Source organism: Protopterus annectens, chromosome 3.part1 (assembly GCF_019279795.1).
Source record: "Protopterus annectens isolate FY-2018-M chromosome 3.part1, PAN1.0, whole genome shotgun sequence".
Taxonomy (NCBI): domain Eukaryota; kingdom Metazoa; phylum Chordata; order Ceratodontiformes; family Protopteridae; genus Protopterus; species Protopterus annectens.
In genome coordinates, this window is record NC_056732.1 from 1,853,493,622 (window position 1) to 1,853,509,849 (window position 16,228).

Consider the following 16,228-nt stretch of genomic DNA (forward strand, 5'->3'; position numbering starts at 1 on the left):
TGGAGGGGAGAGGTACATGTTTGAGGTAAGTAGATGAGGACCTTGAGAAGGTCAGTGATATGTAGGGGAGGTATGAAGCTTTATCTCTGTATTCAGTGTTTTACAGACTTTTTAGGGCCCATCTCTGGCTTGCTTACCATGCCATTAGAGACCAGATTGTCCAGGACGTCCAGTATCTCCATAAATCCAATGGCTCCCTAACACTAAAAGCAAGAATGGAAATCTTCACCAGCAGATAAACAAGACATAGCGGAGGGACAGGTTTTTGTAACCCAGTGCCTCCTTAACCTTTTACGGTATACTTCCCTGCATGTTAAGCAATGCAACTCACTATCTTCCTTTAAAAATAATCCAGATTACTGGATGGGTAGCCACGCACTTACTCCAGAACTGGCTGGTGTGGCCCTCCTGGAGAAAGGCTGTGCAGCCTGAGATAGTAGTCACTAGCAAAGTACAGTTGTGTACACTTACCATAAATGTAGATGTTCGAGTGTATTCACTGTTGCAGTCATCACATTTGGGTTATCTGCTTGCAGTAGCCCCCAGTCGACCTGATTATCAAAGTCTTGGGTCCTGCATGGGTTGCTGTCTCATCTTCCATGACGTCAGGTAGTCAGGGGTATAAAGCATGCAGCCGATGCCATTTTATCAGTTTTTCATGCCCCAGATGTCAGGTGTCCCCACAATGGGAAGCAGTTATATACAAGGTTACACCTCCAACAAAAAGCAAATACACCAGAAAGCTTTAAGCATAGTAAACAAGAAGAGAGGTATAGTCAATAGAAGTCAGGGGGCAGGAGGGAGGGTAACCAGGACTGCAACAGTGAATACACTTGAACATCTACATTATGGTAAGTGTACACAACTGTACTATGTTCTTCGTGTTTCACTGTTGCAGTCATCACATTTGGGTAGATTCCCAAAGCTAAGGATGGGAGGAGGCAATTATATAGCATTATGACCAGCTATAAGGCCCTGCAAGATTGCAGTGACAAAGTCAGCTCTGGATTTAGAAAAAATTGGCAAGTGGTAATGCTTGGTGAAGGTACGTACAGATCTCCAGGTAGCAGCTTCTAGGATGTCCTTGGTAGAGACACCTCTGAGAAAGGCTGTAGAGGTAGATGCAGCCCTGGTGGAAAGAGGTCTTATCCCCTGTGGGGTAGGTTTTCCATGGTGCTTATAGCAGAAATGAATGCAATGGCTTATCCACTTAGAAATGGTTTGCTTTGAAATGGCCTTCCCCTCTGCCCCTGCAACAAATGCAACCAGCAGCTGTTCAGATTTCCTGAGAGGTTTAGTCCTGTCCAAGTAAAATCTAAGATGTCTGTGCACATCCAAGGAGTGCAGTATTCATTCCCCTTTGTTCTGTGGATTAGAAAGAAGGCTGGCAAATGAATGGACTGAATAAGGGCCACACTGGATACCACCTTGGGCATGAAGGAGGGATTGGTCCTGAGGGACACCCTGTCCGCATGAAAGATGATGAAAGGCTCCACTGCCATGAGGGCTTATAATTCAGACACTCTTCTTGCTGAAGTGATGGCTAAAAGGAAGGTTGTTTCCCAAGAAAGGAATTACAATTCTGCATTTGCAGCTGGCTCAAAAGGAGGTAGGATGAGCTTTTCCAATAGAAAGTTAAGGTCCCAGGCTGGAGTAGGGGTTGTCCTGGGTGGTCTTCCTCTGAGGAACTGCTTCAGCAGTGGATGAGAGAAGAGAGGTGGTTCTGTATTGTAATGAGCTGAAATGGCTGAGGCATGAATTTTGATGGAGGAAAAGGAAAGGCCCTTGTGAAGCATCTCAGTTAAGTATTGAAGAATGTGCGGTAAATTGGGCGCAGCTGTGCCCATCCCCTGAGTTTGGCTCCAGGAACAGAATCTTTTCCATTTTTCAGCATTGGATTTTCTAGTACTAGGCCTCATTGCCTCCAGAATGACATCCATCACTTGCTTACTGAGGGATGGTAATGGAGAGATCAGGTAATTAGCCAGGCTGCCAGGTTCAGGGTTTGAAGCTGTGGGTGCAGAATCTGGACCTCCTGCTGGGACAGCAGGGCAGGGGTCTGAGGCAGGTGTCATGGTGCCAGCAGTGACACACTGCGCAAGAGTGGGTACCAGTGTTGGCATGGCCAGTCTGGTGCAATCAGTATAGTCCTTGGTTTGTCCTGCTTGATCTTGAGTAGTACCTTGGAGAGGAGAGGCAGAGGAGGAAGGCATAAACTGATAGGTTTTTCCAGGTGAAGGACAGGGCATCCATTTTCCAAGCTTGTTTGTGGGGAGTCCTTGTGCAGAATTTGTCCAATTGGTAGTTCTGGGGGGAGGCAAACAGGTCTATCTCTGGGCTGCCCCATTTGTTTCTCAACATGTTGAATATCTTTGGTTCCAGTTTCCACTCATGTGGGTCCATGAGATTTCTGCTTAGGTCGTCTGCCAGTGTATTTAGCTTTCCTGGCAGGAATTGAGCTTGTAGGTGCACTTGGTAGCTCAAGGCTGTGTTCCACAGAGCCATGGCTAGTCTGCAGAGAGGGTATGAGTGGGTTCCCACCTGCTTGTTTGTGTACCACATAACAGTGGTGTTGTCCATCTTTACCAATAATTGTCCTGGAAGAATGTGGTCCTTAAAGGCTGTCAGAGCATTCTGTACAGCTAACATTTCCTTTTGATTGATATGCAGGTGCATTTGACTTGGGTTCCATTTGCCCTGAATGCACTTCCTTGTCAAGTGAGCCCCCCATGCAAAATCTGATGCATCTGTGTTAGGGTTTGGGTGGCAGGGGGTAGAGTGAATGTCAGTCCCTTGTTTTGGTGGCAGGCATCTACCCACCAAAGGAACTCTATCTGTAGACAAGGTATGATAGGAATCATTGATTCTAGATCCTGAGAATGTTGACACCATAGGCTGTTTAGATACTATTGTAGTTTTGTCATATGCAGTCTTGCATATGGAATTAGTAGAATGCAGGAGGCCATGAACCCCAGGCCTTGCAGTATTTTCCTTGCAGATTGCTGGGTCTTTGCAGCCAGTAGTTTGAAGTAGGCTGTCAAATGAACTTGTTTCTCTGGCGTGAGGTAGGTCATCTGTGAAGTTGTATTCAAGCTTGCTCCCATGAATACAATTTGTTGGCAGGGTACAAGATGTGATTTCTTTTCATTTATGGTGTACCCCAGAGAAGTTAGCAATTTCTTTACAAATGCCAGATGATTTATTTCTGCCTGAATTAGACAATCGTCCAGGTATGGGTATATTTGAATATTTCTTTGGCTGCAAAATGCAATGACTGGAGCTAGGCACTTTGTGAATACCCTGGGCGCAGTAGATAAGCCAAAGGACAGTGCAGAGAACTGATAGTGCATGTAGCCTGCTTTGAAGTGTAGGTATCTTCTGCAAGATTCCCTTATTGGGATGTGCAGGTATGCTTCCTTTAAATCCACTGTTGCCAACCAGGCATCTTTGCCTAGCATGATGAAGAGTTAGCATCTTGAATTTTGGAATCACCAAAATGTGTTTAGGATAGAAAGGTCCAGGATGGGACGCCAGGAATTTTCCTTTTTGGGAACCAGGAAAAGTCTTGAGTAGAAGCCTTGTCCCCATTCTTCTTCTGGGACAGGATGAATAGCCCTGATACTTAGAGGAGAGAGAGAAATTGCTTTTGAGCCTCTGCCCACTGATCTGGGGTTAGATCTGGCCAACTGTTTGGGATTAGTAAGGAGTGGAAGTGGAATCTGTATCCTTGGGAAACTATATTTAAAACCCATTTGTCCTGGGTAATGAGATCCCAGTTTTTTGCCTGCAGGGCAATCTTTCCCCCTAAAGGAACAGTCAGTTGTGCAGGGTTTGGAAGATTTAAATCTAAGTCATTGAGACAGTTTATCATAGGGGGAGTCTTACCACTCCCTGCCTTGGAAGTGGGAGCACCCCACTGCTAAGTTCTGTGAGCGCCTTGGGAGTGAAGCCTGGGTGTTCTGCTGGTTCTGGGTTTGGACTGAGAAGGCCTGGAAGAGGCAGGAAAGGACCAATTTTTAGAGGGCCAATGCCTACTAAATCTGGGAGGCTGTACTTGCAGGAAATCTTTAACAGTTTGCATAGATTTAGCTTTTTCCTCCATCTTTTTAAGTACTTCTTCTGCTTTGTTGCCAAACAGGCGGTCTTGGTTTAAGGGACCATCCAGCAATTTAGCTGTAACATGATCTGGCAAAGATTGCTCCTTAAGCCAAGCATGCCTTCTAAGTACAGACCCAGTGACAGCAGCCCTGCAAGATGCCTCTAGTGAATCAAAACCACATTGCAAAGTATGTTTTCCAACTAGTTCAGCAGAATTCATTAAATCCTGTAAATCTTTATTTTCAGCAGTCAGGAATCAACATAATTTTTTGTTTAAGCAATCCAATAATATGCTACTGATACTATAACATATGAAACTGGCAGTTTAAGGCCCTAATGGCCAAGGTTGCAGAAGTGTAAACCTTCTTACCCCATCTATCCAGCACCCTGGAATCTATATCAGAGGGGGTAGGATTTTTGGCAGTAGTAACCTTAATGCCCTTGGGTCCCTGTGAGATGGTCTCAGGATCCACAGTAGGATTTTTAAAGAGGAACTTGTGAGAGTCAGGAACCCTGTAATATCTATCAGGTTTTCTGGGAGCAGGAGGTAAAGAGTCAGGGGCCAAGCTAGATTCCAAAAAGGCATAATCAACAATGTCCAGTACAAGGGATAGCTAAAGGCCTATGATGGGGCAGGAGTAAAAAAATCCCTAAGCCTCTTTTTAAAGTCAGAGTAATCCTGACTTTCCCAGCAAAAATGCTCCCTAAGAGTATGTAAGGTTTCACCAAAAGAGAAATCCTCTGGAGGGGAAGCAGAGGGAATAGAGTCCTCTGCATCAGAATCCTCATAAGTAGATAAGGGTAAATCCTGGTCAACAGAGGAAACAGAAATTTCAGAGGCTGATCAGAAGAATCATAAGCAAACTCAGTCCTAGGTCTCTTAGAGGGGGAAGGGTGGCTTCCCCTGATTAAAGTAATAAGGTCTTCAGCCATTCTTATAATTTGTTTTTTAGGCATGGAGGCCTGACCATGCAGTCTGGGTGTCAGTTTTCAATGCATGGATTGAGTTTTAGGCCTTGAAGAAGAAGATGGCGCCGGTTTAATATGCAAGTCAGTAGGCCTGAATACACCCTCGGAAGCCGGTCCCTGCACAGTGGCTCCAGACCCATCCAAGGTAGAGACATCCGCAGGTTCCACAGTTGAAGCATCTCGCGGCATACTGGACTCCAAATGGGTCTCAGTAGAGGCCTGCGAATCTGAATTAGCAAGTATCAGGGGCTGCGAAAGCGCCTCACTGAGTACCGGAGAACTGGTGACTAGCTTAGGAGAAGCGTTGTCGTCCGCTTTGGACTTATGCGGTCTGTCTCTGTCTTTATCTTTGCGTTTTTTCAGAATGTCGGTAGTCAAATGGCTTACCGAAGCCATATCTGGATAATTGAACTGAGTACCAAAATATTTAGAAGCGTAAATAAACCGACGACAAATAGTTTGTTGTTTAACTAAGGCACAAAACCGACAGTGAGGTACATTTTGGTCAGGGCCTAAGCAAGGAATGCAGTACAAATGAAAATCTTTATGAGGTATTTGCTTTCCACAAGAAATACAATTATTAACTTTTACTGACATCGGTTTAGAGCAAGAAAAAGTTTCCCCAATGGGGTACTTAGCTTAGTTGAAGACTCCGGTTCTGAAACTAGAAAATGAAAATTTCAAGAGTTGCCCAACCCACACTTGCGAACTGCTTTTGCTTCGGTCATCGCACATCAAGAAAGACTGATAAAATGGCATCAGCTGCATGCTTTATACCCCTGACTACCTGACGTCATGGAAGATGAGACAGCAACCGACAAAGGACCCAAGACTTTGATAATCAGGCCGAATGAGGGCTACTGCAAGCAGATAACCCAAATGTGATGACTGCAACAGTGAAACACGAAGAACATTGTGTAAATGGTCATGACTGTAAAGTATTTATAAATCTATTTTACTCAGTCTATGTGAAGCAGAGTTCCTCCCTAACTCAAGTCGAGTGTAACTTGGACAATCAGGTGGAGAAATGAAAATTCATCCCTGGTTTGGCACCTATGTCTCTGTCTCTAATGGACCCAGGCAGCCTGAAATGGTTAGTTTCCCAGGGCCCCTGCTTGTAATTGTTTGTGTTATCTAAACGAGTGTTGTAAAAATTGTAAGTACCTAAATGTGGAGTTTTTCCTCCCCTGGCCTCCTCTGAAAGTGGGTTCTGTGACCCAGTCGGATTATCTCAGTTAACAAATGTCAAATAAAATAAATAAATATAAAAACAATTCTGCTCAACTGTGTTATCAGGAATTCCTTGTTTTCACTTAGAGAAGTCAGTCATGATTATTAGGAGAAGATGGGTCTGTGCATCAGCAGGGACTGGGTTTTCACGCAGCACAAGCTGTAGGGGATGATCATGGTGATAAAAACTGAAAGATGACCGTACAGTTTGAGTTTTTAGCACTGTGGTGGGAGGGGTGTGCTGGATAAATACTTGTTTCATAAAAACAGGATTGTGTTGCTCTACAGGGATGATTTTGTATATTTTTACAGCACCAGTGGTCAACCCAGGCCAACAGTACCGCAATACTGCATCATAAAGCATCTTCAGGGGTATTTATGAATTCTGTTGCAGGCAGTCAGAGAAGTACATAACAGATCATCACATCGGTGGTCATTTCAACATGTCTGGCATGCCTTTATGTAAACCAGGCTCCACATGTCCCTGTTCAGTTTGTAGTGAGTACTTCATATATACGGAGGTAACAGCAGAAACATTTCAGTATTTATTGAAGTTAGAGAGAGAACGAGAAATATTATTTTTATCATTAGGCATAAGACAACTACTCCTAACCCAACCACTCTTAGAACAATTAGAACCAATAAAAACTTTAATCCTGACTATTTCCAAAGTGAACTTAGAGCATGTGATTGGACATCCATAAAACACTTCCCTCTAGACGATGCAGTGAATTACTTTACTTCTAAATTCTTAACAATCCTAGACTATCATGCACCTAAGCGTACTATCAGAACTAAGTCTAAGCCAGCCTCATGGCTCACTAAGGAAACCAGACAGAAAATCCTACTTAGAAACAAATTCTGGGCTCTATGGAGATCTATTAAGCAACCCGCAGACCAACTTAAATTTAAACAAATGAGAAATAATACAAAAAAGCCATTCTCTTGGACAAAAAAAAACGTTTACTTTCATCTCCAGCAAACAAACCAAAGGAATCCACAAAAGTTATGGCCCAGCATTAACAAACTTCTTCACCCTGGTCACTCCACTACACCGCCCCCTACAGGAGCCAACCCCAAAAATCCCAAACAAACAGCAAACGCCTTTAATACCTTCTTCAGAGAGGCCATCCAATCACTGGCCAATCAAATAACAACTCAGGATTCCAGTCACCCAAATTCTGCAACAAATTCACTCCCTATATTCCACTGGCAACCAGTCCCAACTCACCTTATCTGTAATCTTCTACAAAAACTTAAGCCATCAACCCCATCAGCCGGTAAACTACCAGCAGAATATCTCCAAAAAGCTGCCAAAGCTATAGCCTATCCAATATCAATCCTGATAAATACAACCTTAAAAGAAGGAAATATTCCTGCCATCTGGAAAATCTCCCACATCATCCCCCTACACAAAGGTGGCAATTCTAACGAATACTCCAACTACCGCCCAATAGCATTACTTTCTCCTTTAGCTAAAATAATGGAAAGATGTATCCATTAACAACTAAAAGATCACTTACTGCAAAACAATCTACTTACAAATTGCCAACATGGCTTTAGACCATTTCATAGTACTACCACTGCTCTCCTATCCTTCTCTGATAGTATCAATCATAACAATAATAACAACATCCTCTCCTCAGCACGCTTTATTGACCTTTCCAAAGCTTTTGATATGGTTAACCACCATTTATTATAAATGTACTAAAATCTCTTTCAATAGATTCAATGGTTATTCAGTGGTTCCAATCGTACCTTAACAACAGGCAACAAGCTGTGCTTTGGGACAATAACTTATCTTCACATCTCCCTGTTACACTAGGAATCCCTCAGGGCTCAATTCTTGGTCCCCTCCTATTCTCAATCTATATAAATGACCTTCACCTAGCAATTACTCAAGCTACCTGTATTCAATATGCAGATGATTCTACAATCATCTGCTCAGCTAAATCCTCATCTGAACTATAGTCCTTAACCCAGAAAATGTTTACTATAGTAGAAAACTGTTTTTTACAATGATGCCTCCTCTTGAACCCCAAAAAGACAAAACAATTGCTCTTCACACCCACCCGCAAGTCCAGTCCAATAAACTTCTCAGTCATATCCAATAATGGTACCATTATATCTCCAGACCTAACCACTAAACTTCTAGGTATAACAATAGATAACAACCTCACCTATGAAACTCACATTAACAATACTATAAAAACTGTAAATAGAAAACTGGGCTCCCTTTATAGGATAAAGCCATTCCTTACTCTTCAAGCCAGAACTTCTATTGCCCATACCCATTTAATCTCCACACTCCTCTATGCTTCATCCATATACACAAATTTGACCAAAAACAACCTCAACAAGCTGTCAAACTCTTATAACATAGCTAGATGTACCACATCTTCCTCTTTCAGGACCTACCACTGTCATAATCTGAAACAGCTAGGCTGGCATGAGCTACAAAATCAACTCCATTATAACCAACTTACTATTGCCCATAAAACCCTCTTCCAACCAACTAGAACTCCAATACTATCAAACCTTTTTACCACATATAAAAACCTTAATACCTTATGCTCATCCAAGAAATTACTAGTATCCACAAGTATATCCAACAATATCTCTGGTGACTCTCTGTTCTCTAATGCTGTTGGAAAATACTGGAACCAACTTTCAAAAGAACTGACATCACTGTCCTCTTTATCACTATTTAAACAAAAAATTAAACTTTACCTGAAAACACACTGGTTATGCCCCTGTACAAACCCAGACTAATAAAAAATGGCATTGCTATCATCATCACTGCTGACCCAGTATTTCTCAACCTTACTTTTACTTTCATGGACTAATCTCCACAAAAAAAAAAAAAAAAAAAAAAACCCAAAAAAAAAACCATTTCCTTGAGAATAGAGTTTATAGCAAATTTATCTAATGTTCTGCAATAATTTTTGTATTCAACAATTGAAATGTTATGTAATAATCTGCAAATAATTTCTGTACATGCATTTATATGCTAAATAATTTTATGTTAATCTTTTTGTTAATCTTTTTAAGTCGAGCTTATCTCCCCGGGCCTCTGCTGAAAATGGACATACATCCAGTTAGACTAGCCCAGTCAATAAATGTAAAATAAAATAAAATAATAAAATATTCTGATGTATTTTAGTCAGTTTTCCGTGTTTAATTCACTCAGCATCCATTTGCAGTGTGTTCAACTTTGAGCATCATTGTTAAATAGACATTGCCGATTTTCAAAAGACGGACTTTTGCTTAATGATGGTACTTATTTAATACATTAAACAATAGAACACAGAGCTTCAGTATTTTCCTATTTTTGTTGTATTTAGTGCTATCAGTGTTAAATAAATACACTTTACCAGTTAATTGTCATCCAGGTAATTATATAATTATTTTGTAGCTGAATTAAAGTTTGGAGTCAAGTTGTTTAATGCCTACTGTTTCCAAAATATGTTAAATGGAATGACATACTTATTTTGTTGTAGGTATGTTTTATCTCTAGTTTTATGGGAAGAAACTTTTAAAACTTTCATATTATAAAGTATCAGAATTTAAGTATTTGAAAGTTAGGCTAATTCTGATTTCTCTTACTCTGATTATATTTAGCCTGCCTTGTCCTTGCCTCCTGGGGAGAGTTATTTTTAAACATTTGACTAAGAACACCAATGATGCTTTTCTGGAAAGTTAGTGTAGTTATAAGGAATTTACATAATTTTATGTAGAACATGTAGATGCAAAGCCCATCAGATATATTGTTGGAAACACGAACAAAAGATAATAAAATCAACCACAAATCAGTTAACACATTTTAAATGGCAGGGTGAGAGGGCATAGCAGGTTTTTGTTGGAGACCTTTTCATTATTGGAATTCTTTGTGACAGCAGTTTATTGTTTACTGTGATTAGGCATTAAAAAGATGTGTGTTTGTGCGGATACACTAACATACCTAGAGGGTTTGCAATTTAAGCTGTAAGAAAAGTCTTCTGTGCAGTTGATTATATTTTATCACACTATTTTTTTTTTCTTTTAAGTGACCAGAAATGTAGAAACCAGAATCATCCAGAGTCTGCAGTTATCCTATGGGAAACTCCAGGATGCAGAATGTTTACGAGCTCTGCCTGATGAGATGTTTATCATAAGGCAAGACCCAGTGAAGATGGAAACAAGGCATGGTAACTGTAAACAAAGTAATGAGGACTTTGTCATGAAAACTGAATTAGAAAAGCATCTGCAAATTGAATCAGAAGAAATGCCATGTAGCCAGCTTAATCATAGCAACAGTCTAGCATTTGGTAGTAACAGTGTAACTGGTCATCAACTTGACAGTGGGGAAAGGCAAAAGAATACCTCACCAACACATAAAGAAATGCCAATTAGGCAAACTTTGCATAAAGGTGCTATGAATGCCAAAGGTTTTATAGGTCGAAAAACCTTAGCACTGCAAAAGCTTATTAGTACCGATCAGAATCCCTTTAATGCATGTGGCCAAAGTTTTACACAGAATAGTGACATAACAGTACTTCCGGGTGCCCATGTTTGGCAAAATGATCATCAGAGTATCCATACTAGCCTAAAACCCTATAAATGTACCACATGTGACAAGAGTTTTGCATACAAAGGCAATATGGTGAGTCATCAGAGGAAATACTGCGGGCAGAAGCCATATAAATGCACCATGTGTGACAAGAGTTTTGTACAGAAGAGTCAATTGGTATACCATCAGAATGTGCATACTGGGCAGAAACCATATAAATGTACCACGTGTGACAAGAGTTTTGTAAAGAATAGTTATATGGTGAGACATCAGTATGTCCATAATGGCCAGAAGCCATTTAAATGTACCATGTGTGACAAGAGTTTTATACAGAAAAAACAACTGGTACATCATCAGAAGATGCATACAGCACAGAAACCATATAAATGCACCATGTGTGACAAGAGTTTTGGGAACAAAAGTCAAATAGTATACCATCAGAATGTGCATACTGGGCAGAAACCATTTAAATGTACCACGTGTGACAAGAGTTTTGTAAAGAAGAGTTGCTTGGTGACACACCAGTATATCCATAGTGAGCAGAAGCCTTATAAATGTGCAATTTGTGACAAGAGTTTTGTACAGAAGATGTGCTTGGTGAGACATCAGTATTGTCACAGTGGGCAGAAGCCATATAAATGCACCATGTGTGACAAGAGTTTTGTGGAGAAGTGTCAACTGATATACCATCAGAGTGTGCATACTGGGCGGAAACCATATAAATGTACCACGTGTGACAAGAGTTTTGTAAAGAAAAGTCTCTTGGTGACACATCAATATATCCACAGTGCACAGAAGCCTTATAAATGTACAATTTGTGACAAGGGTTTTGTACGGAAGTGTGGCTTGGTGAGACATCAGTATACCCATAGTGCTCAGAAGCCATATAAATGCTCCATGTGTGACAAGAGTTTTGGATACAAAAACAATATGGTGGCTCATCAGAGGAGCCACAGTGGGCAGAAGCCATATAAATGCTCCATGTGTGACAAGAGTTTTGTATACAGAAACAATATGGTGGCTCATCAGAGGATCCACAGTGGGCAGACATCCGGGGGTCTGGATGGAGAGATGAAAACTCAGCAAGTAAATGAGAGTAGTATTGCTGAAATCGAATTCATCCTCAAGTCTTGGTGAGTACCTTCATGAGGCGAACCTTGTTTTTCACAAAATCTCACTAAGGCGACATTGATATATAGACTGTATTTATATAGCATATATCATGGACAGAAGTAAATAAAAAATAAAAGAAGATAGCCAGGTAGACAAGATCCAGCATAAAAAAGTGCCCAATCATGGTAGGTGCACTGGTGCCAGGACTGGAAAAAATGACAGTGTAGAAACCTCAAAATACAGAAACATTCCTACAATAGGACCAGGCTCAGGGGGAGGATGCCCACCCTGTTGTAGAAGGAAGTAGTAGTCCACAAAAATGACAAAAATTGATTGGCCAAAGAAGAGCCATAAAGACGACAGAGTGGACTATTGAGGATAAGAAAGAAATTATGTATTGTTACTATTATGTAAAAAGCCCAGCATTTCCAGACACAAGCTATACAAAACAATTAAGAGAAAAATTAGAGGAAAGAAAAATACTTCCTCAGAAAAAAACTCTCACAAGCTTCAAATAAAAATTTGCGTTCATTAATACAACAGATTTTCGAAAAACAGTATATAGATCAAGTAACTTTGATCTCTTTGGAAAAAGGAGCCTCTGAGGAAGTGAGAAAATATAAACAACAAAACCTAGAGATATTTGAAAAATATGAAAAAGCAATATGGACATGGGAAAGAAAGAGAGATTTGATATGGTGCAATATTTATGCAAAGGAGAAAGCCAAGTTAACTAATATGGAGAAAGCAGACTCAAAGATATTCGAAGAAAAATACAGGCAAAGGCATTCAGATATGGAAAATTTCACAACAAAAAGACTAAAAGCACAAAGATTTAATGTAGAAAAGACGATTAGTAAGCAGAAGTTAAAGAAATAGAAGTTGAAGTTATGGAGTGCCTGTGAAGTGAATGATTTAATGTAGAAGGTCTAAAACAGACTACATCACAGCATGATGGAGTGAGTATCCAGAATAAGGAAAAGCAAGAAGATCAGGAGACGTGAAGAAGAAATATGGACATGGGAAAGGAAAAGATATTTAATATGGTGTAATATTTATACAAAGGAGAAAGTAAAACTAACTAATACAAAAAGAGCAGCACCAAAGATATTTGAAGAAAAATATAGGGAAAGGAATCTGGATATGGAAAACTTTACAATACAAAAAATAAGAAGACTAAGAGGAAAAGCAGAAAAAGAGATAAGTAATGGAGAAGTCAAAGAAATAGAAATTGAAGTAATGGAACAGCTGCAAAGTGAAGGATTCAGTGTAGAAAATCAAATGCAGAAAGCACCACAACAGGATAGAGCAATGGATATCCAAATTAAGGGGAAACCAGTGGAACAGGAAATAACTGGTCAGGTGCCATATCAAGATATTTTGGAGCCTTCCACAGGAAACCACTATAAAAGTTCACTTGAAGCTAGACAGTAAGGAAAGGAACAGGAAACTGTGGAAACCCTGACACAGTCAAGTTGAGGAGAGACAGGCCAGTGAGTTCTCATATGACAAAACAACATATGACAGGATGAAATTGGAAAGAATGTGCCAGAGGAAGATGCTATAGAACATTCTATAAAATGCCCGCAGGAAATGGAAAACAAGGGATGTGCCCTCAGTATGGAAGAAAAGGAGTTAGGAGAAGAGTTGCTTGATTTAATAGACAAAGACAGATATATCAAGATCAATGAGAGAAATAGACTGCAGAAGGTCAATAAAACCCCAAAAGTCAGAAGTCTGATAAAACAAATGAACACAATAATTAGGACTGTCCATAGAGATCCATGCGATATAACAGAAGTAAACAGAATATATTACCGTGCTGCTAAATTAATAACTGGTAAAGTTCTACCACAGGAACATAGAGTAGCGAGGGAAAAGAGGGGGCGAAAGCAATACCATCATGGAAATATCGAATAGAGAAAACTATAAAGCAGATAAGACAAGAAGTGTCATTGTTAGAAGATTATAGAAGAGGAAACAGATCAACAAAAATATTAAGAAAGATAGATGTGATAAAAGCAATGCGCACTATTAGAACAGACTAGGATCTATTATGCACTATCAGAGATAACAAACTGAAAGTTTCAAAACAGGCAGAAAGACTTAGAAGATACAAAGATAAATATTAGGGAAAAACACAAAATAAACAATTTACTGATAACTCAAAAAGTTTTATAGAGAATAACAGCCAGAGAGATTGAAATAAAGTTGAGAAAAGCCTCTAACTGGAAAACCCCAGGCCCTGATGCAGTACCTAACTTTTGGCTTAAAGTATTAACTTCTTTGCCGAGGATTTAGCCATGAGTAAGAACTATTTATATGCACACTCCGAACAGACACCACACTGGTTAACAACAGGAAAAACAATGCTCCTACTTAAGAGTGAACCTGCAAGCTACCCTAAAAATTATAGAACAATAACTTGTCTTCCAACGACGTACAAAATATACATGGGAATTGACGGCGACAGAGTTTATAGTCATTTAGAAGAAAACTCAATTCTGGCAGTAGAACAAAAGGGCAATAAAAGAAAGTCATATGGAACACAGGACCATTTGTTGTTAAACAATGTTATAGTGGAGAACTATAAGAAGGGGAAGAACCTAAGTATGGCATGGATTGACTACAAAAAAGCATTTGATAGTATCTCACATTCATGGATAAAAGAGTGCTTAAAAATGTATAAGATACACCCTACACTGATTGACTACATTACAGTAACCGTGAAAGAGTGGCAGACCACTTTGCAATTAATCCATGATAAAGGACATATTATTACCCCAGGGATAAAAATTCAAAGGGGGATTTTCCAGGGTGACTCTCTGTCACCCTTGCTATTCTGCCTTGCCATTAACCCATTAAGCTGTTTACTTAACAGCTTAGGCCATTGCTATAATTTGGCTTCTAGAAAACAACAAAGTCTAAAGACTTCTCATCTTCTCTTTGTCTGATTTAAAACTGTATAGCTCATCAGATGAGGAACTGAAAGCACAGCTGCAGGTTGTCAAAACTTTTTCAGATGATATTGGAATGTTATTTGGTCTTGATAAATGTGCAAAAGCAACCTTTAAAAAAGAACAAGATCCAAGCTATAAATCAATTTGCTCTTCCTGTCCTAACTTATAGTTTTGGAATGGTTAAGGAGAGGTGAATTTACATCAAGAAATGAATGGTTAATATTGGAAGCCCAAGACAGTGGGCTACGTACACGCTGGTTTACTAAGTCCATTGAACATTTGGGAGAAACAGACATATGTAGGTTTTGTGGAATCAAATTGGAAACAGTCACACACCTTATTGCTGGTTGCGACTCTCTAATGGCAGAGGGACTGTATACTGAAAGGCATAATAATGTGGCGAGATTGTTACACTGGTGATTGTGTAAACATTATGGTATCGAAGTGGCTGAAAAACACTGGAAAAATGAGCCACAGAGAATCATAGAAAATGATGAAGTTTATATCACATGGGATCACCCAATACCAACAGTCCATAAGATAGATGCTAGAAAACCAGATATAGTGGTCCAAGAAAAGAAGACAAAAGTAGCATTGATCATTGAAACCGCCACACCTAGTGACTACAGTGTCTTGGGTATAAAGAGAAACAAAGTCATAAAATACCTCAATCTGCAGGCAGAAATGAGAGCCATGTGGAAGAAAGATACCGAGACAGTTCCAATAGTAGTAGGAACAACTGGTCTTATAAAAAAGAATTTACAATCGTATTTAGATATGTTACCAATTCATGTAACACCGTACGAATTGCAGAAGGAGTCATTACTGGGCACATTGCGGGTGCTGCGAAGAGCACTTTTGGCTAACATCAAAGAGTGGAACAATTCTAATTTCATGAACTTTAATCGTGCTTTGACTTAGCAATGGGGGCCATTCCCGTCATAGTATTAGAAACCCAAAAGACTTGGAGAAATTAAAAATGTCAGACAGCTTAGGCCATGGCTACAATTTGGCTTCTAGAAAACAGCAAAGTCTAATGACTTCTTATCTTCTCTTTGTCAAAGATTTAAAATTGTGTAGCTCATCACATGAGGAACTGAAAGCACAGCTGCAGATTGTCAAAACTTTTTCAGGTGATATTGGAATGTCATTTGGTTTTGATAAATGTGCAAAAGCAACCTTTAAAAGAGTAAACTGCAACACCGGGAGAAGATACGTTTGGGACAAGAATGTGATATAAAAGAACATGAGCAAGAGGGAGTGTATAAATACTTGGGAATTGATGAAGGATGCAAATAAAGCTCAGTAA

At 39.8% G+C, this 16,228-nt stretch overlaps 1 protein-coding gene across 1 annotated transcript in view; it reads left to right on the forward strand.

The window, feature by feature from the left end:
* Window positions 1–15,989, forward strand: part of LOC122797927 (zinc finger protein 883-like) — a 194,648-nt gene extending 178,659 nt beyond the window's left edge. Inside the window, exons 4-5 of the mRNA XM_044066446.1 lie at window positions 10,344–11,932; window positions 15,984–15,989. Coding sequence (XP_043922381.1) covers window positions 10,344–11,932; window positions 15,984–15,989 — 1,595 coding nt within the window. The remainder of the gene's footprint in view (window positions 1–10,343; window positions 11,933–15,983) is intronic.
* The last annotated feature ends 239 nt before the right edge of the window (window positions 15,990–16,228 follow it).